At 33.2% G+C, this 22,881-nt stretch overlaps 1 protein-coding gene across 1 annotated transcript in view; it reads left to right on the top strand.

The window, feature by feature from the left end:
- Positions 1-348: 348 nt before the first annotated feature.
- LOC114331790 (regulating synaptic membrane exocytosis protein 2) overlaps positions 349-22,881 on the top strand; it is a 421,091-nt gene continuing 398,558 nt past the window's right edge. The window contains exon 1 of the mRNA XM_050648222.1: positions 349-664. Within this exon, the coding sequence (XP_050504179.1) occupies positions 552-664 (113 nt within the window). The 5' untranslated portion in view covers positions 349-551. The remainder of the gene's footprint in view (positions 665-22,881) is intronic.

The raw sequence follows: 22,881 nt of genomic DNA, 5'->3' as shown, positions 1-22,881 counted from the left end.
AAACTTAGCTCTATTATCTTAGCTCAATCTATATATATTTTATTAACTTCTTTGTTCATTAAGTTGTGTTGCGCTGTTTAAAAGTACAGCAAATTTTAAAAGTTTTATTTAAATATTCCCTCCTCAGAGTGATCGCAGACTCATCCCTACTTCCCTCCACCCCTCGAACCATCTCTATCACCTCAGCCCGTCTCCAAATAATGACAGCGCAATCCAAATTGTCCCAGCGCATGTCCCGCGCGGCAATCAATAGTCCCGCCTGGTGACGTAACTTCATCCTCGCGTCCCATTGGCCTCTCCCGATTCTTCCCATTATTTATGAAAAGTGTATGAATGGGTAATAGCAGCCACGGTACTCGGCCTCGAAATCCTAATAAAGAACATCTAAAACATTTTTGCTTTCCGTCGAGCGTGCACAACATTTTTGCGGAATTCGTTCGTTTTTGGGGTTCTCAATACGTGAAATGACGAAGTGTTTTGTGGCAGGAGATATTAGGGCGCTAGCCAAGGGGTAGTTTTTCGGTGATGGGTGATGTCTGAAAGAGGCCAGAATGGAGAATACAGGGCCCGACCTGTCTCATCTTACTCCGGAAGAACGGGCCATCATCGAATCGGTTATGATGAGACAAAAACAGGAAGAGGAAAGGGAACAAGAAATTTTGAGGTAGATATTTATTCGTGATACTCAAATTATATCGTGTTTTTCGCAAACATATTATACATTCTGCAAGTGGAGATACATGTTCGTTGTTCTTCTTTGATCAGATACATCTGCATTAGATCAGTACGAGCACGAAAATATACACAAAATATACACAAACTATCTTTAAATATAATACTTCATTAAATAAATGAATACTATTGAATGAAATTATGACAAAAAATAAAGATATTGCGCAAAGGCTGCTGGATAAGAATAAAGATGTTACTGATATCTTGATTTATCAAATACATGTATCACTGACTAGTCTAATATTTATGTACCTATTTAAAAAATCTTGCAACATTTTTTTATGACTGCATATACTTGATTAAAATAAAACATAATAAGTTTTCATAATTCAGCATATGGTGCGACAAAATTATCTGATTGATTTATTAAAAGTAGTCAAGTAAATAAATTCCTTAATTTGTTTGCAGTATCATATTTGACCCTTTCTCTTATATTAGTTTCCTGTAATTTTTTGATTAAATGCAATAGTATATCTGCGTGCTGTAGTGTATATATTTTCTACATGAGAGTCAATAAAGTATTTAAATAACTATATTGTTTAACTGTTTCTCACTAAAATAATGGTGAACATACAGTAGTTGTGTAAGAAGCTACTGGATAGTTTAATACTTTGTTTTAGGATTATACACTTCATCTAGTTCGAAACTTTATTATTTAATTGTCTAATTGAAATGACTTTGTTTCTTGCCTCTTGTATTAATATCATTTCTATCTTAGTTTACCTTTCTTCTACATGCATTTTTACCACTTCTTTGGTTAATCTTCCGTCTTGTTGATTAATTACACTTTTGTCTCTACCTGTGTCTTGCAATAGTAGGTTATAAAAGACTTACAATGGTCTAAATACATACATAACTTACTGTATGCCGATGGTATAATTTTAATAGCACTCAAAAACAAAGACGAGTAAGTTACTTACAGTAGGTATTCTTGTTCAAATTCCATCTTCTATCGAAGGCTGGAAATCATCTTGGCTATGCGGACCCTGTTGACTGCCACTTGATAGTTGTGCTCTACTCCATTCAAATCATTCCCTCAAGTTCATAAGGCAAGATATTCGTCGTCTTCTAACATTTCGCGTTCCTCGAATTTTACCTTGCATAATAAGTTGTAATAATGAGTATTTTTGCTCTCTCATCACAAATACTCAAGTTTTCGTCTTTTGTTAGTTAATATTATGTCAGCTTCATTTCCTACCATTCTAGTTACTTCTACGTTTGATATTCTTTGAATCTATAATATTCGTAGGACTCTTCAGTAACAACAAAATTCAACGTCGATCAACTAATTTAGATTCACTTATTGTAGTGCCCACGCTTTCAAGCCATAAAGAAGAGTAGACAACACGATAACACCGAAGCATGCTTAGGCGTAGTCTAACCATATATCTTGACAGCAAAGAAACTCTTCAAATTTAATAAATGATGCATGCTCTATTTCAATTTCAATATTGTCTTCATTTCTTTGGTTTGGTCTACATTTGATGTTATCCATATTCCTAAGTATTTGTTGGTATCCAAACTCTCAATCACAGTATCTTCAATATTTAATTAGATGTTTGCTCCTGTTGATTTATTTCTGATCATGCATTTAGTTTTCTTCAAATTCATCTTCAGTTCGTATTCATGACAGCATTCATTAAGGCGTTGCATTACGTTCTGTAAATAATAGTTGTTATCTGTCATTATTAATGTATTGTCTGAAAAACTTAAGTTATTTAAAACTTATCCATTGCTAGACATGAAGTACTTTTATTGAATCTGAGAGCGTTTCTTTAAATACCGCTTCACTGTATACATTGCATTGAAGAGTAGTGGGAACAGCACGCAACCCTGGCGGACTCCTCTCTTTATTTTGATATCTCGGGTGTTCTGGTTGTCAACTCTGATCTTGGCAGTTTGATTTCAATAGCGATTAGATATAATTTTCATATTGCGACTGTCAATATTTTTGCCTTTTAATAGATATATAAATAAGCTTTTTATGTTGAACCCTCTGAAACGATTTTTCAAAGTCTACAAAACATAAGTAAATTTACTGATTCATGTCCATGCATCTCTGGGTATGCACATTCAAGTCCAATAAAGCACCTCCATACAATTTTTAAACGAGACAAGAGTGAGACCAACGGTGATGTATGCATGTGAAACTTGGACCATGAATCAGAAACAAGAAAAAAAGCTAGAGATTTGGGAGAGGAAAATATTGAGAAAAGTTTTTGGTGGTATCAGGAAAGCTAACGGGGAATGGCGCAGAAGAACAAACCAGGAGCTAGTGCAGATATATAAGAGACCCAAAATAACACAGAAAATCAGGGCGCAGAGAGTTAGATGGTTGCGAATATTTCACGAATGCCACAAGAAAGAAACAAGTGAAGTACCGGAAAAAGTGGAAGAATTTAGTCAAGACTATCGAAGCCAAGGACCTCTAAGGCCTGTAGCGATGTTATATATTACAATTTTTAAAGCCAAATTGTGTGTAACTTATTTCACATTCAAGAGTTTTGACAGTTCTTCTATCTATTATTTTCAAAAATGTGTTAAGTGTATGTATGTATTGTTCTGTAATCTGAGCAGGTTGTTGCACTTGACTTTTTGGGAATTGATATACTGAAATATTATATTAAAGAGTTCAACTATTACATCAATAACATCTTCACCAATGAGTTCCAATAATTCGATGGGCACGTCATCTGGTCCAGCAGCTTGTTGACTTTTTCCCCATTTTTGTTCAATGGTTAGAGTTTCCTTACTTACTATATAGAAACAAAAAATAACTAAAGTGTAAATGAAAATAAACAACCAAAAAAGTAAAAATTATAATAAATAACAAAACGGATATCTATGATGATAGTCCAATTAAATAGAAAGTAATAGAGAATAAAAAAAAACATGAAATCCTTTATAAATTTCCATTTCCATTTTTTTTCAATTTTTTTAATAGAGATTAGTTGAAAAAGTAAATAACTTATGAGTAGTTAGGAAGCCTAATATACAATAATAAAAACCGATTTAGATATAGTTCATTGGACACAAACACAAATAATCTGTATTATCCAAAAAATAATATCACTAGGTTAAAAAAAGGAACCAAACTCCAATAATCTCTGTTCCATAGAAGAGACAGATGAACCACTATTTAGGTGATTTCTAACATGGGTAATTTTTTTAGTTTACAGTGGAATCTTAATGGGTTTTATACCCATTTAGAACAGATAAAAACTTTTAATAAATGGATTATGCCCTAAGATCTTATGTCTTCAAGAAACTCATGTCAAAGAAGCCAATATAAATCTTCGAAATGATCAGTATTTTCTAAAATAAAATAGAATAGTACAACAGGTCAAAGGCGGACTAGCTATCTTCGTAAGAACAGACCTAGAAGCTAAGCCAATTGCATCAAATACTAATGTCGAAGCTATAGCAGTGAGTATTACATACCAAAAACATATTTATATATGCAAGATTTATTTACGACAAGCCCTAAAACAAACAAATGCGGTAATTTAATGAAACATCTCATCGACCCTTCAGACCTTCCGTATATTTATCACTATATAGTCAATTGATTTAAGATGTGCGACAAGGATGTGTTCTCTCCCCTCTCCTTTTTAATATTTACTCCGAACAAATTTTTAAAAAAGCACTGGATGAAGCAAACGAATGCATAAAAATCAATGGAGAATTGACAAATAACATCCGATATGCGGACGATACAGTCGTACTTGCCAGTAGCATCGATAAACTTCAGTACCTTATGGACTGGGTACAAAGAGCGAGTAAAAGAGGATTTAACCTCAACATAAATAAAACAAAATGGATGCTGGTCAGCAAAACTCAAAAACCTACCAGACAATTGAAAATAACAAACCAATTAATTGAACACGTTGACTCGTATATACAGGGTGATCAACTTCTGTGACAAAGTCCAATATATCTGTTTTTATACAATATACGAAAAAAAGTTGTTAATAAAAGTTATAGACACCTTTAATGTACACATTTTAAAATTAGTGAGAAATATACAGGGTCCTCCGTAGCACGGTGCCAAACCAAAGTTATGTTTTTTTTAAATGGAATACCCTGTATTTTATTCAAAATCTGGTTTCTCTACGTTTTTTTGATTAAAAAGGTATAACACTTGTTTTGGGTTATACTGAGTGTTTTAAAGTTACGAACACTTTTATTAAAAAATCATACTGATTTGATCGCCCTGTATGTTTCTAACGGTGTAATATAAACTTATTTTTTTAATGCTTTTGACTGTCAATATTAGAGTAGTTTTGCAACAATGTACAATTTTTTTATTACTACACAAATTGTATACAGGGTAACTCAAAATGTAAATACAAGATTTTCTTCATAATTTTAAATGGAACACCCTGTATTTTATATTATTATCGAAAATTCTATCACTATAATTACATATCTTTTAAATATTCTCTATACCTAAAGTTATTAGTTTTCGAGATATTTTAGTTTTATTGTTGATAACAACATGTATTACTTAGTTATTAATAACAATACTTTACTTTACTAAAATTTATTAAAAAAACTAAATTGAATAAAAAAATATTCAACGTACTTCTTATGTTATAAAAGGTATTCAAAATGACCTCCCATAACGTCTACACAAGCTTGAAGACGAGTTTCGAAAACCTGCTGATGTTGTGTGACACTGATGAGCATTTGTTGTGTGACACTTTGAAAGGCGTTTTGAATCCTTATTTTTATATCGTCAACTATTGTTGGAGGTGTCCTATACACTACGTCTTTAATATAACCCCAAAATAAGAAGTCAACTTCGTTTAATTCTGGTGATATGCGTGGCCAGTGAACTGGCCCATCTCTTCCTATCCATCTTTCAGGAAATAGTTCATCGAGTTCACCGTTGACAAGTGCGTTGTGGTGAGCAGGGGCTTCGACGTGAAGGTACCACATATGTTGGCGGATGTTTAATGGTACATTTTTCAGTAGAATAGGTAAATGATTTACTAGAAAATTTAAATAAACCTCACCATTTACCGATTCCTCAAAGAAAAAAAGGACCTATAACGTAATTGCCTATGATTCCACCCCAAAAATTTAAGGACCATCTCATTTGACTATGTGTCTGAGCACAGTATGGATTGGTTGTGGAATAAAATGAAAATTGTGAAATGTCAAAAAAAAGAACAAACTCAAAAAAATCTCTCTGTATAACTATTTGTTGTTGTGACCATTGACAAAATTGTACTCTTCGTTCGAAATCATCCCCAACAAGTTCCTGATGTAATTGTATATGATATGGGTGCATGTTGTTTTTCTTGAGTATGTTTTGGATAGATCTATAACTTATATTATCTTGCTCTCTTGTAATATTTTGAATACTTGTATGAGGATTTTCTGTAACAGCCCGTAAAACATTTAATTCATTTTCATCCGTAATAAAGATTTTTGTTTTTTCCTTTGCTTCATACACAGAACCAGTACGATTAAACCTGTCTAATAAGTTGTCAAATGCTCTCTTATTTGGTTGTTGACGCTATGGACACCGTTCCTTATAATTTCTTGTTACAAGAGGCCACAAGAATGAGCCACAACCTCCTAATGAGTTTTTGAAACACTCTCCTAAAATCCATATCATGTCTGTCATTTGTTCACGACTAAAATTCATCGTTAGGTAACAATTATAACAATATGGCAAACAATTATAACCAATAACAAAAATAAAAACGTACAGATAATTAAAATCTTACATCTGACAGTTCTTGTGTCAATTATTTCAAAGCCACCTTAAACAAGAACTTGCAGCAATTTATAGTTCCCATTTCTTCGCGGAAAATTATTATCATTTTGTTAGTAAATATAAAATTGTCGTTATTGTATAGAATGTACCATAAACTTGGAGAAAAAAATGAAATGCAGTCTAATTTTAATTATCATTAACAAACTCATTGGAAGTTTCTAATATTAAGGGTAATTAATTTACAATAATAAACGTATCTATGAGTTATCAACAATAAAACTAAAATATCTCGAAAACTAATAACTTTAGGTATAGGGAATATTTAAAAGATATGCAAGTATAATGAAAGAACTTTTCGATGGTAATATAAAATACAGGGTGTCCCATTTAAAAATATGAAGAAAATCTTTTATTGGCATTTTGACTTACCCTGTATACAGTTTGTGTAGTGATAAAAAAACTGTACGTTGTTGCAAAACTACTTTAATATTGACAGTAAACAGCAGTAAAAAAATAAGTTTATATTATACTGATAAAATCATACAGGGAGATCAAATCAGTATGATTTTTTGATAAAAGTGCTCATAACTTTGAAACACTCAGTATAACACTTGTCAAGGGTTATACCTTTTTAATCAGAAAAATGTAGAGAAACAAGATTTTGAATAAAATACAGGGTGTTCCATTTAAAAAACATAACTTTGGTTTGGCACCGTGTTATGGAGGACCCTGTATATTTCTCACTAATTTTAAAATGTGTACATTAAAGGTGTCTATAACTTTTATTAACAACTTTTTTTCGTATATTGTATAATAACAGATATATTGGACTTTGTCACAGAAGTTGATAATCCTGTATACTTTGGAACAGTCAGCAACTCGAAATGGGATCAAACAACCGAAATATGATCTAGAATCGAAAAGGCCAGAGCAACATTTAACAACATGAGAAATATATTAACCCATTCCGACATATCTCTCCCACTAAAAATACGGCTGCTAAAATTCTATGTATTTCCAGTCTTGCTGTATGGCGCAGAGGCATGGACACTAAGGGAAACATTAATGAGGAAGCTGGAGGCATTCGAAATGTGGGTATATCGACGTATCCTCAAAATATCCTGGACGACTCACATCACCAACGTAGAGGTATTGCGCCGAATGAAAAAAAAAAAGAAATCTCTTTCACAATTAAGAAACGGAAACTTAAACACCTCGGTGATATTATGGGACATGATAAATATCATATACTCCAACTGATAATACAGGGTAAAATAGAAAGGCTTCATGGCTTCAAAACTTACGCCAATGGTTTGGACCTAACATCGATCGAGTTATTCAGAAACGCCACAAACAAAATTAAAATTGCTATGATGATAGCCAACGTCCGCAACGGACAAGGCACACGAAGAAGAAGAAGAAATCTTCTGCCGTAAGTTTTCAATAAATTCAGTCGGTCAGATGGCCAAGCGGTTTGAGGCGTTCGATCGACAAATCTAGTGGATGTGCATGTGCATTCGAGGTTCGAGACCCAGCCCGGTGAATAAAAAAATAAAAAGGCTAACGCAGTACTCTAAAGACAGTAAGCGAGGACCAGGCAGGAGGAGACAATCGTGGCTCCAAAATCTGCAGAAGTGGTAAAAATTCGTAAAATCCAAGGCTCCAATTCTTTTAGATATATAAACACCTTAACACACAATAGTAAATTATATATATATATATATATATATATATATATATATATATATATATATATATATATATATATATATATATATATATAATCTTTAGACCTTCTACCCTCTCGGGTGTAGGTATTAACGTGTGCTCTGTTAACAGTGCACAAATCTCTTCCATTGTTTCCTGTCCTGTGCCATCGCCTTTGCTTCGTTCCATGCTATTCCTTTTTTGTCCAGAATCCTTGCCATCACTTCGTTCCATGTCTCTCTCGGTCTTCCTCTACTTCTTTTTCCCTGCACCTTCGTTTCCCATATCTTTTTAACTGGTATTTCTTTCTGTAGTCGTTGTAGATGACCCCACCAACTTAATTGTCTTTTTTCAACATACTCCATCATTGTCTCGATTTTCATTTCTTCTCTTATGTAGTTATTTCTTACCCTATCCCTTCTAGTGACTCCTTGAACTCTGCGTAGATACCTCATTTCTGCTGCCTGTATCTTACTTTTCTGTTGTCTATTTAGTACCCAGGATTCACATCCGTATGTAAGTACTGGTCTGTATATAGCCTTAAATACCTTGATTTTCGTATGTTTCGATACTTCTTTCTTGTTAATAATTGTTTTTCCTATTGCGTGGTACAGTCTATTCACTTTATCAATTCTTTTGTTGATCTCAGCTCCCTGTCTACCTGTTTCTTCAATGGTTACTCCCAAGTACTCGAATGATTGTACCTGTCTAATCTCTGTATCATCTACCTGGACATGCACATCCTCTCTTTCTTTAGCTATTACCATTACCTTCGATTTCTCTTTGTTCATAGTCATACCATACTTTTTTAAAACTGTGTTCCATGTTTTTACGCTTCTTTGTAGCTCGTCTTCAGTCGCTGCTAAAATTACTACATCGTCGGCAAATGTACAATCTGCTATCTCCGTGCTTTTCAGATTTCTATACCCTATGTGTAATGGTCTGACTTTTGTTTTTGTTTCTTTTATTATTTCGTCCATAAAAGTAATAAATAGTAACGGGCTCAAGCTTCCCCCTTGTCTTACACCTTCAGTTGTTCTGAACTGGTCAGATATCATATTTTTACTTATCACACGGTTTCTAGTGTCTCTGTATATTGATTTAGTTACCTGTATAAGCTTCTCTGGTATGTTTCTGTTCTTCAGACTTTTCCATACTTTTGATCTAGGTACTTTGTCGAATGCTTTTTCCATATCAAGGAAACTGAGGTACGTTTTTTTCTTCCTAGATATTTTTTTATTTATTATATCGTTTAACGTAAAAATGTGATCTTGTGTACATCTACCAGGTCTAAAACCACTTTGCGATTCTTCTAAAGTTGGTTCTATTATTTTTCTCAGTCTACTCTCTACTATTAGCTCATAAACTTTCATCACTGTACTTAACAGAGTTATTCCTCTATAGTTATTGCAATTCTTGTTGTCACCCTTTTTATGTATAGGTACAATCAGACCAATCTCCCAGTCTGTAGGTATTTGTTCGTCTCTCCAAATCATTTGAAATAGTTCTAATAACTTTTGTAGTCCCATATCACCCATGTTTTTGATCATTTCCGCCGTAATTTGATCATGACCTGGTGCCTTTCCATTTTTTAGCTTCCTAATCGCGTCAGTTAGTTCATCCATTGTAATGTTTGGTATAAATTCAACTTCTTGTTCGCCAGTTCTTTCTTCATCTTCTTCACTTGTGCTGTGTGGTTCGTGTTGTAGTAGTTTCTGAAAATATTCTTTCCATCTTTTCATAATGCTCACTTCATCAGTCAGTAGATCTCCGTTCTGATCTTTTAGTGATGTTACTTCTTTATGTTTATTACCTCTTATTCCTTTTATGACCTTATAAAATAATTTCTGATTGCTTCTGCTATCGTGTTCTAATTTGTCTCCAAAATCTTTTCAGGACTTTTGTTTTGCTGCTACTACTATATTTTTAACTCTTTTCCGCTGCTCTCTATATTGTTTACAATTTTCTTCTGTTCGGTTTCCTAGATATTTTCTCCACATCTCCTTTTTCTTGCGCGTGTGTCTTCTGATTTCCTCTGTCCACCATGCTGTTAGTTTCTGTTTACTGTTGCTTTTGTGTATTCCACAAACTCTCTCTGCTGTTTTTATAATTGTGTCTTTGAATGTTTGCCACATTTGTTTCACTTGTAGGTTTTCCCAATTTTTCCCTCCAAATTCTTCGTTCAAAACATTTACATATTTGTTCGCTAAAGTTTTGTGTCTTAATCTGTATGATTTGATTGTTCTAAATTCTTTTGTTATTGCTCTTTCGTTGTGATCCTCTGTTACTTCGTCTTTTATTGTTGCCACGAGTAAATAATGATCACTACCTATCTCTGGACCGCGTCTTACTCTTACATCAGTGATTTTCCTTCTATTTTCTTTTTCTATCAACACATAGTCTATTATGGATTTTTCACCTCTGCTAGGTTCTTCCCTTGTATACTTATGAATATCTTTGTGTTCATAGAAGGTATTTGTGACGATTAAATTGTGTATTTGACAGTAGTCGAGTAGTCTCTTGCCATTATTATTTTTCTTTTTTCCCCATGTATTCCAATTACTGTCTTGTACTCATGATCTCTCTGCCCTACTCTCCCATTAAGGTCTCCCGCTACTAATATGGATCCTTTACTTCCTTCGGTCGCTATTGATAGTTCTTTCCAGAAAACATCTTTTCGTTCTGCTCTTTCGTCTTCGTTCGGCCCATACGCCACTATTATACTTTTGTTTTGTTCATTGCATTTAAATTCAATTACCATTATTCTGTCGGATATGGCCTCCCACTTTTTTACAAACTTTCTGTTTCTGGAGTGTATGATGCATCCTACTCCTGATGCAGCTCTTTAGATTGTGTCGACCCCACTGTATAATAGCAAATGTCCATTTTATAGCTCTATTTCTCCTTTGCCTTTCTTCTTAGTTTCTGTCAATGCAAGAAAATCTAAATTTGCCTTTTCAAATTCCATTTCTAGTTCCTTCTCTTTGTTATACAAAGTTTTAGTGTTCCAGGTTCCTAGTTTAATAGTTTTTGTCACTCTTGTTTTGTTCTTCTCTCTATTATTTTCCTTGTTATTAGTTGTCCTCTTTATTTGTTCCTTCGTAGTACTGGATATTCCATGTCCTTGCCTGGTCGTCATCAACGTCTCTCCGTCCGATTCGCTAATTAGTTTTTTGAATGTATTGTTCTTGGGTATTTGTTGCGTATCTCAGGAGACCTTTCCGTTTTTCCCATCTCAGGTGACCTTTCGCTGTATGTTCTTCCTGATTTTGATCTTGCATTATATTCTTTATCGCTATCTGTTACGACTTGTTGCTCCTCTTGTTCATAACCTAAGCTCTCTGCTGTATAAATTTCATCATTTATGTACAATTTGTTGTATACTATATTTGCCTTATATCCTTTTTCTCTCGCTTCTTTCATCTGTTTTCGTAACATTCCTCTCTGAATCTGAATTTCTTTGGGGTAGTCTTCATCTATGAATATGTTAGTTCCCTTTAATTTATGAGTTGCCTTGATTATTTCCCTTTTTTTATTCCAATCTGTTAGCTCTATTAGCATCGGTCGTGTTTTATTTGCCGTTTTCTTTCCAATTCTTCTAATTTCACTTATATCCTTTTTTCATCAAGTTCGATATCCAGTTTTTCTATAACTTTCTGGCTTTCCTTTTTTATAATGGATGTATCCTCATTTTCTGTTTCCCCAATCCCGAAGATTATTATTTTCTTTTTTCTTATTTCTCTTTCTAGGTCATTTATCCTGCTTTCTTGCATTTTCAGTTCTTTCTTTAGTTCTCTATTTTCTTCTTTGATTACCCGGTATTCTTTCTTAATATTTTCTACTTCCGACTGTAGGCTATCTAATTTCTTTTCCATCCTGATGCCTCTGTCTTCCATGCTTTCCAATTTTTTCATTATTTCCTCCATCATTTTCTCCATTTTCCTTGTTATTTCACGAACTTATTTTAAACCAGCGAATAGAGTGTTTATCCGAATTTGCGTACCGCGATAAGAACTTTCGCCCAGTTCAACCCTGCAGAGGCTCAGTTCTTCTCAGTACCATTTATTAGCTACGTAATTTGAGGTCGACTAAAGTTAAATACAATGTAACACCGAAAGTTATTTTGGAACGCTTCGAGGATAGGTTTGTCCACCTCTATATTGTCTATTAAATTTAAATAATATAATGTTACACCGAAAGTTATTTTGGAACTCTTTGAGGACAGGTTCCTCCACCTCTATATTAACTAGTTAATTACTTACTGTTTACTATTTTTTTCTTTGGTATCCGAAAAGTTTGTACAGATTATTAAATATTATTATATATTTTGTACTTACAGTTTTCAAAAACTATATTTATTCTTCTCACCAATTTCTATACCTTTAAGCACATTCACCATTAATTTATTAGCGTTTAAAACACTCGTATGACCCAAAAATTGAGTTGAAACCACGGAGCGATTTAAACACACCTTGTCACTTCTACTAGAGATGGACCACCTCTTCGCAATAGTAAATTAATTACTTGCAAAAATACAATCTCAGAAGCTTTAGCTCATAGTCCAAGTAATGAAGCTTAAAATACGACAAAACCTCGCAATTTTTACAGAATGGATCGATTTGCTTGAACATTGGAGAATAAGTACTAGATAGTCCAAGGATCAAAATCTATATGATGCCGAAAGGCGTTTTACCATGGGGGTGGTTGCCACCCCATCTCGGGGTGGAATTTTTTTATTATATTTTAACTGCAAATGTTGGTAAAAACATTTATTCTAAGCAAAAAACGTTCCATCCATTTTTTTGATAAAATTAATAGTTTTCGATTTATTCGCTATCGAAAATGTTAGTTTTATATCGAAAAAATCAATGTTTTTAATAAGTTTTCTGCTAATAAAAGTTTTCCTTTTATCAAAACAACTTTACTTAACAAAAATGTACCTCTTGAAAAGATAAACAAAGTCTTTTTTTTTCTTTAAGACCAATAGTAACTGAGCTATACTTTATTATATGTTAGCTCTTCTTCGTCAAATGCTAAATATTGTAATTTCAAAGTCAAAAGACGGGAAAACTAGGCATTTTTTGAGGATAACTTGTTCAAACTAATTACAAAAATCTATCTTTATAAATAAAAAAAGTCTCTGACTCAAAAATTAAGTGACTTATAATGAAAAGAATGTCAGTTCCTATTTTTTTTCAGCGAAAAGTGATCGGAAGCCACCCCCTAAGCCCCTAATCACCACCCCAATTAAAATTAGTCATTGACCTTATTTGGTCTTCTTTATTTATGTATTATTAATAGGTTCTAGAAGTTTGACCGGCTTAGAATGATTAGTTTTTAAAAAATTAAGTTAAAAGCGAATGACGAATTTTTGTAGTTTGGAAAAATGGCATTTTCTTCAGAATAGAAAGATTAGCATCAGAGATACGAAAAAAATTTCAATATGAAATTGTAGCTTATTTAATTACCAAGAACCTCGTTTGGAAAAAATTTTTGACGGCAAAACTTGAGTGAGCTATTGACAATTAAACCTTGTTATAACATGCAAAAACCACCTTTACCAATCTTTTCAAAGTCACCTCTTTTTGCGACTGAGGATTTTGAAAAGATTTAATATTAACAGGCTTATAGATCTTGTAAAAACCTACAAAATTCTTTCTTTACCAAACTTTCTAAGATAAAAAATAAAAAAGTTACGGTTAAAAAATCAGTATATTTTTTTGACAAAAAAAGGAGAAATCCAATTAGAAGCATAATAATGAAAGTTAGCAGCGTTTTTAGTCATTGGCCTTATTAGTTCTTCTTTACTTATGTATTGTTAATAGATTCTAAAAGTTTGACTGGCTTAGAATGATTTGATTTTAAAAAACTGGAGTTAAATGCGAATAACGAATTTTTGTAGTTTGGTAAAAAATGCCATTTCCTTCAAAATAGAAAGATTAGCATCAGAGATATGAAATAATGTTTAAATATGAAATTGTAGGTTATTTAATTCGCAAAAATATATTTCAAACAAATTTTTTTTACGGCAAAAATTGAGTGAATCGTAAATGAAACGAAATCTATCGAAAACATTGATTTTTTCGATATAAAACTAACACTTTCGATAGCGAATAAATCGAAAACTGTTAATTTTATCAAAAAAAATGTATTAAACATTTTTTGCTTAGAATGAACGTTTTTATAAACTTTTGAGGTCAGAATATAATAAAAAATGTCCACCCCCGAGATGGGGTGGCAACCACCCCCATGGTAAAAGCGCTTTTTGGCATCATATAGATTTTGATCCTTGGACTATCCATTACTTATTCTCAAATTTTCAAGCAAATCGATTTATTCTGTAAAAATTGCGAGGTGAAAAGCTTCAGTTCCTGAGCTATCATGTTTATCAACAACATTCTAGTGACAAAATATTTTTTACGAATCCCTAACATACAAGAAAAATAGAATAGAAGCTTCTACGATCCCTATAAACAACTCTGACAGCCCCTTAAATGCTCCTATAACTCTTTAAGAATTGGAATTTTTTCTGTCAAATATAAAAAAAACACATCAGCATGGCCAGATGATATTCTACCAGTCTTCACAAAAAACTTACCATTCGGATATTCGGAGCAAAATAAATTATGTTAGATTCATTTAATACCTCTCCTAAAACATGAATTCCCAGACCTCTGGTACTAAGCAATAATCATTTCTATTATTAAGCCTAACAAACCAAAAAACAACCCTACCTCTTACCGACCTATCTCTCTTACTTACATGTTGCATGTGCAAAATCCTTGAAACAAAAATTTAAACCTCCGTCTTATATGGTACTTAGAAAAGAATAATTTCCTTACTTCCTTCCAGAGTGGTTTTGGAAGAAGTAGGTCCGCATTAGACAGCCACATTGCATTACAGACTTCAAATAATGAATCTTTTGTAAATAACTAAAAACTAATAGCAATATTATTCGATAAAACGATATAAAAATATTGAAATATATTGGAATTCAAGGTCACATACTCACATTTATAAAAAACTTATTAAACAATCGCTCAATTCGAGTAGAAAAAATGGTGTTACAAGGTCACTTAAAATATTTGACAATGTAATCCCTCAGTTCGATTCTTAGTCCAACTATATTCTGAATCGCTTTTAATAGTATTATAGATGTAATATATAATTCAAGCACCCATTAAAGCTCGTATAAAGCATATCTTCTCCGTATTCTCCTATCACTGTACTATCACAGCATAATAAACGAAACCAGCAAGGACACTCCCTGATGCCGCCTTTGAAGTTGAAAAGTACACGGTCGCCATTTTTCGCGTAGTACATCTCAGTGGTGATGTGATGTGTTGGTTCATCAGTGTTGCTGATGTCACCAACTTTATTACCCGTAAGAGATTCTTTTTGAATAATTTCTGGAATTTATGCAAAAGATTAACAATACAATCGCCATTCATCCTCAATATTTTGTGTTATGTCCCAATTATTGACATAATTCCCACAGGCATACGTATAAAATTATGTTAAAAAATATGAATCTCATAAAAGTTGAGTAAATCTGATAATTATGTACAAATCGGCAACACTGTCGATTTTCTACATTGTCTGGTACTACGCACAAAATGGCCGACGATCTGCGCATTAATAGTGCGCGAACTTTTCCCGCCTACTAATGTGTCACTGCTGTTGCGTTTTCTATGCTGTGGTACTATGTTTTCCCCTTCCAACTCGTCCATTAAAGTCCCCTAGTAAGAATATATCTTTCCAATTTCCAAAACTGCTTATTGATTCACTTAATTCTTCAAAAAATTTCTCTTTCGTGTCAGCAATTGCGTTATCGTTTGGAGCGTATATACTTACTATTATCAGGTCTTGTCCTCGTAGTTTTAGTTCCATTGTGATGATTCTTTTGTTGATGGCAGACCAATTCTTAATATTTTTCAAATATCGTTTCTTGATTGCTATGGAAATTCCCGCTTTTGCCCGTTCTTCTTTTTTGACTTCGCTGTAGAAATGTACATAATCTCAATCTCCTTTTATTTCATTACCTTCTCCTTTCTTCTTTGTTTCACTGAGGACTACGATATCCATGTTGTATGTTGATAGTTCTTTAAAGACTTCGAGTATCCTCTGTTAGAATTTCTTGTACGTTCCAACAACATGAATTCATGTACCTTTTTCTTTGCCGTGTTCCTTGTAAGTTTGTTTCAGTCCATAACCGAGGCTTGTTCAATTTTTTGCAACTATAATTTTTTTCGGATAATGAGGATCAAATTCATCGCTCCAACCCCCATTCTAGGAGGACCAGAAAGGTTTCTGTAGGGGCTTTCTACCCTTAGCCGATATGTTCAGTTCCGATATGGCGCCAGATTATACTCACCTATCACCCTATTTCTTCTTCTACATAACGTACACTCATTGTACGCCATGCACCCAGTGGTTACACGACCACCCGTAGTTCTCTTACTAGAACCCCCAACTAAAGTCGGTGGGCATTTCTCAGAGTTTTATTGCAATCGGATTATCGACAACCTCCTTTGCCTCCAAGACGCCATACCAACCTTTAACCACTATTAATTATTTATTAATGTACCACCATAATAATAAACCACCATTGTTAATAAACCACCATTTATTTTGGTAATAATATTTTACTGAAGAATACATCTTCTTCTTCTTTACGTGCCATCTCCGCGACGGATGTTGGCAATCATCATGGCTATTCTGATCTTAGATGCTGCTGCTCTGAATAGTTCGGTTGATGTGCATCCGTACCATTCTCTCAAGTTACGCATCCATGAGATTCTTCTTCTTCCTACACTTCTCTTGCCCTGGATTTTCCCCTGTATAATTAACTAAAGTATGTTGTATCTCTCATTAGTATTACGCATAACATGCCCCAGGTACTGCAGCTTTTGTGTCTTGAAGGTTTCCAATATTTCCAGTCTTTTGTTGACTCTTCTCATGACTTCGTTGTCTGTTACATGCTCGGTCCATGATATCTTCAGGATTCTTCTATACACCCACAGTTCAAATGCTTCCAACTTTTTAGTAGTCGACGCGTTAAGTGTCCATGCTTCTATTCCGTAAAGCAGAGTCGAGAAAATATAACACTTTGCCAGCCTAACTCTCAAGTCTAATTTTAGTTCTCTTGCACAAAGTATCTTTCTCATTTTATTGAAGTTTCTTCTTGCTTTCTCTATTCGAACTTTAATTTCTGTGGAGTAATCGTTTGTGTGATTAATTATTGTGCCAAGATAGTTGTAGTTTTCAACTTGCTTCAAAGTTTTATCTTTAATTGTCAGGCTTTCATCATTATTTTGGGTCTTTGATATCCTCATAACTTTAGTTTTCTTGATGTTTATTGATAATCCATATTCTTCTCCATACTCAACTATCTTGTTCATTAGCTTTTGGAGGTCTTGACGGTTGTCTGCTATTATGATAGTATCGTCCGCATATCTAATGTTGTTAATTGGCGTTCCATTTACCTTTATTCCTGCTGTTTCTCCCTCAAGAGCTCTTTTCATAATTTCTTCAGAGTATGCATTGAGTAGTAGTGGTGACAATACACACCCCTCTGTCTCATCCCTCTTTTAATTTCGAACTATTCTGTGTGTTCGTTAATGCGTATGTGTACCTGTTGTTTATAATATAGATTTGCTATAATTCGAAGGTCATTATATTGTAATTGTTTTGCTTTGAGGACGTCCATTGGCTGTTTGTGGCGGACTTTATCGAAAGCCTTGTTATAATCTATGAAACAGACGTACATATTCTGGTTCATATCGAAGCATCTCTGGATTAGTACGTTGAATGCAAAGAGCTTCACTAGTACCTACGCCTCTACGGAATCCAAATTGGGTTTCTTCGATATCCATATCAAGTGTTTGGTAAAATACATAGCGACATAGGAGTATTTATTTAATAAAACCGGACAAAAGTCGAAATCGGCAACTTAAATAAAACCCTGGCTAAACCTCATTTTCCCTTACGTAAGTAACCGACCCATCTAATGGTAGGTATAAATCCAACCTCCTGGTGTGCACCTCTCAGCTAGGTCAGTTGGAACTTAGTTCTTGGCGAAATCGATTGCTTTTGATCTCGGCGTTTTTAGTTTCTGTGAATTTTAAATTTAATACTGTGTTTTTGTGTAGAGGAGTTTAGTAGAAAAACTTTGTGAATATGGAAGAAGAAGATATGTACTCTATTTTAAAATTACAATTAAATGAATAATTAATTCTTTTTGATATTTAATAGTCATATAATAAAAGTAATTATTTTGGTATATATTTTTACTTAAATTTAACAAACAGCAGTGTTTTTGTTAATGTGTCAGGTCTTGTCGGGCTACAATTTATGCATAGTAGTATTAATAAACTTGTTGGCTAACAAACAACGTTGTTAAATCATCCGCCTAGTTCCGCCATTTTGTTTACTCCAACTACATCTCATGAAGAGGATACCGACGATAATACAGATCAGGAAGAAAATGAAAGTGAAGAAGAAGACGATTAATATTAGCTAAAAAATATTTAAAATGCAGTATAATGTATGCAAAGTCTAAATACACTTTAATTATGACTATTTGTTGTGTTACAGTCTTATTAGACTTATTTCAGTAACTCGCTCTTAGTAACACTTAATCCCTAGAATGCATTATGCTATCAACACTTAATCCGATTATTTGCATAAACAATTAAATAAGTTCCAAATTCAAAGCATATTAAACAGGTCATTATATATAAAGTATTTACCTGACCCAAACCCAGTAATTAGTCTAAATGTACGAAATGGCAGGTAGAATAAATTAAATATAAGTTATTATAGTTTTGTCCGGTTTTGTTACTCAAATAGTCCTATGTGACGGTTCAACTGCAAAACCTAGTAAATTGAATCTTACATAAAGAAGCCAACATGTTTTTCGTCTCTCCTCTAAAGTTACATAAAACTGACTTACGAGGTTTTGCAGTTTAACCGTCGATAGGCTAAAATCATTTTAAAGATTTTATATGTTGTTTGCTTTCGTCTGACAGCAGAAAAATTGCATAGTATTTGCTTGTAACATTTTAGTTATAATTAGTTCTGCTTTCTCTGCTCTTTTATTATTTATTAATAATTAAAATTAATTAATCCTGGTCCCTGGTGTATGTTGTATTCTACTAAAGGTTTCTTGATAATAATGCAGTGTCAAGTCCCAGTTATCTAAACATTCGCGAAAACAATGTTAAATCAAACAATGGACTATGAGTATAAAGTAGCAAGATATTAAGACCGTTGATAGAACTAAACAATATTACATACCCTACTTAATTTAAAATTATTATAATTATGAAGATGGATGTAGATTATTACTAGGTTTAGTTAGATTCAAATTACATTCAACAAAAGATAACGTATGCAACAAACCTTGTTTAGAAATTTGTATCTCTTTTTAAGATATAACTATAATAGTTATCAAAAAGCAACTATCAAAAATGTTATTATGATTGGACGTAAAATTATTTTAATCATAAAGCTGCAAAGGACCCCTCAATACTCCTTATGGAAAAGTGGCCCCGGCTAAAAACCAAAGTTCGGTAGATTATAGTTCAGTGCGTAAATTAAAAAATTCCATGGGACTTATATCTGAAAAACTATTATTCTAAAGCTACAGGCTTGTGAAGTTATTGGATTCAGGTGCTCGGTTTACGTTAAGTGCACTAATTCACGGTCAAGTAAACGAAAATATTTATTATTGAAAGAAGAAAGACTCATTTTCTTCATGCACATTTGAGTGTTGCACACGCATCGTATTTTAGTCTTCAGAAAACCTCCGAAAGGTCCTGAAAAAACTGAATACATGCGATATAAAATGTGCTGCTAGAGCGACATAAGAATTATCATTATCATGTTTCATGAATGCTTCACACTTATCCAATACCAGAATAGCTGCAGTTCCGCCTTATCTTTAGAAAACTACTGAATTAAAGAAGTAATTAGAGAAAACACGGTCCAGAATTAAAGAAAAAATTGTTAAAACATAAAAAATAACTTAGCTGACATGAAAACTAAACTAAAGACAGACAAATTCAACCCAATAAACTCGATAACTAGGAAAATTAAGGGAACTTATTGCATATAAGTTATTATCTATGTCTTTTATGTAGTTTGGGTTTATTTATTTTGTCTTTTGGTTGGTGTTGTGTTGCCAGCCAGGCAAATGTAACGCCACTGCGACTGAAGCGGCTTCAGAAAACTGAGGAACAACCATAGCAAGTGCTACTAGAGCAGCACAAGACATCTCACGTTTTCACGCATGCAGAATAGGGTACGTCTAAAAAACATTAGATGTCAACGAAGCAGTACTTTTTGCAAATAGCTAAGATGGTTTTCAAAGAATAAAGTCTCGCATATCAGATTGATATAAGTAGAGAACATGGACTTGATCTTAATATGAAAGAAACAAAGTACGTGGTAGTCAGTAGACTCGAAATATTTATTACAATCGTTTATGCAAAATCGGGTTTAACTCATCTTTGACTATCTGATTCGAGCTTGCTGATTTCGGTTATATGCATCATATGTCGTTTTAACTAATGACCTATCAGGATACTTAACATTGGATTGATGTCTCGCATAGCCTACAAAGCCTAAAAACCATAACGCACTGGTTATTGAACACAAGTACCCACAGTTCTCGCACCAGATTAACAGGTACTTCCTAGAAAATATTCGAAATCTTATGAATCCCAGTTCATGCATATTCTCATCAATTTGAAACTTTTCGTCATTGTCTCTAATTATTTTATCTTGTATGTAAGACTATGCCAGTTTAATCTGATGTATCCCAATCGTAAGGTCTTTTAGGTATCCTAAATCGAAAACAGGAAAGTTGGCAAAATCATGATTATGAAGGCTTCTCCATGTTGTGTTTTTATAGGATTGGCAAAGAATTTAAAGATAGTGCATAAATGACCATTTCTTGCTTCTACAATCCATCGATTTTTCCAAATAATGCGTGAATTTTTAGCATCTTAAATTGAAAATTGCTTTTGTACACGTGGCAAAAGTGATGGCATTTTATGTTCGATATCTAGTAGGCCAGGGTAATAAGACAAAAATATACCCTGTTCGTGTGTTCGTGACACTTCAGCAGCCAGGGTATGGAAGCGTTTTTTCGACAAGTAATACCTATAGGAACAAATTGTAACTATTTCCTGCGTAGGATCTGGCGGCCATTTTTATTTATAAACAATTAACTGTCAAAAAATGGCATCTTTCCATTTTTCTTCAAATCAATGGAAAACAGTGAAACTTATGATTTTTTTAGTACAAATATCTTTGAGATTATGGAAAAAGCTTTAAAACTACATATTACAAAGTTTGATATACTCATTTATTGTTAATATAATTGCGAAATAAGGTCGGAATTGCAAAAAAAATATTTTTGCAATAACTGTTGTAAAAATTAGTGTACAGGTTTGAAATTTTTGTATAATGAGGGTTCTTTGGTGTTTAATTTGTGATAAAAATTTCAAAGCGATTCATTCAATTGTTTAAATTTTATTCGAATTGTTTATCTCAGAGAGCATTTTTTTTTGCAATAACATAAGTCAGGAAAAAATGACGTTAGAACCATTTCATAGATGTCAAATGGAAGAGCATGAGCTATATTTTTAACTTGGTTTAAAAAAATCGAATATAAAATGCATTTATTAGTAATAAATAATTATGCAAAAGTATCGTAAATCTTTCCTTATAAACTTTTTGAATAATTTTTCCAAAAAAATTAACTTTTTTACCCTGTTTTAAGTGCACAACCACCAAGTATAGTATATTAAGTATGGAGAACGGTAAGGGTTTTATACCGATCGAAGACAATTGTTTGGAGGAGAAGCGGAGCGACGACTCCAATTTTTGTCTGAGATCGGTTACCCTTAACGTTCGACATGCTTATAACGTTTTTTGCACGATTGATACCATTATAAATGATAAAATTAAACATTTTCGTCATATTGACTAGTTTCATTCATTTTATCAAGATAGATACTTTGGTTGTCAGGTAGTAACTAGGGTGCATAACAACAATGGATAATTGAGTTTTTATTTAGTTGTCAATAATTTTAAGTACAATTTTGATTATTATAAATTAAAATATGAGCGAAAGTGAATTTGAAGGAATTGAACGGGCTTGAGAAGAAGGGTGTTCCGCAATTATTCCCGAAAAATCCAAAATCCGTTATCAAAATACCTACCAAAGTTTTAAAAAATGGTGCGAAGGCAAGAATTTAAGAATCGAAGAAAAGACTCTATTGGCATATTTCGTTCAAAGACATATGCAGTTGAAAGCTCCTGGAAGCCTCTGGGCAGAATATTCAATGATTAAATCCACCGTTTTTCTTTATGATGGCATTGATATTTCCAAGTTTTCAACTTTGATCGCGTATTTGAAGAGAAAAAATGTTGGCTATAGGCCTACGAAAGCGAGCATTTTTACACGGGAGCAATTTGAAAAATTTCTGATGGAAGCACCGGATGAAGAATTTCTAGTTCACAAATAATTTAACAAATTGTACCATAAGTTTCAATATTAATAAATAATTCGTTAGTTTTCTTTATTCTTTCAAAAAATAAATTAAAATTAAGAGATTTTTTAACTCGACGGTAAGTGAATTACTTACCGTCGTCGAGTTGGAGTACTTACCGTCGAGTTGGATTACTTACCGTCGAGTTGCTAG

Source organism: Diabrotica virgifera, chromosome 4, assembly GCF_917563875.1.
Source record: "Diabrotica virgifera virgifera chromosome 4, PGI_DIABVI_V3a".
NCBI classification, from domain to species: domain Eukaryota; kingdom Metazoa; phylum Arthropoda; class Insecta; order Coleoptera; family Chrysomelidae; genus Diabrotica; species Diabrotica virgifera.
Note: the sequence above shows the minus strand (reverse complement) of the source record. Positions and strands in the feature narration are given on the sequence as shown.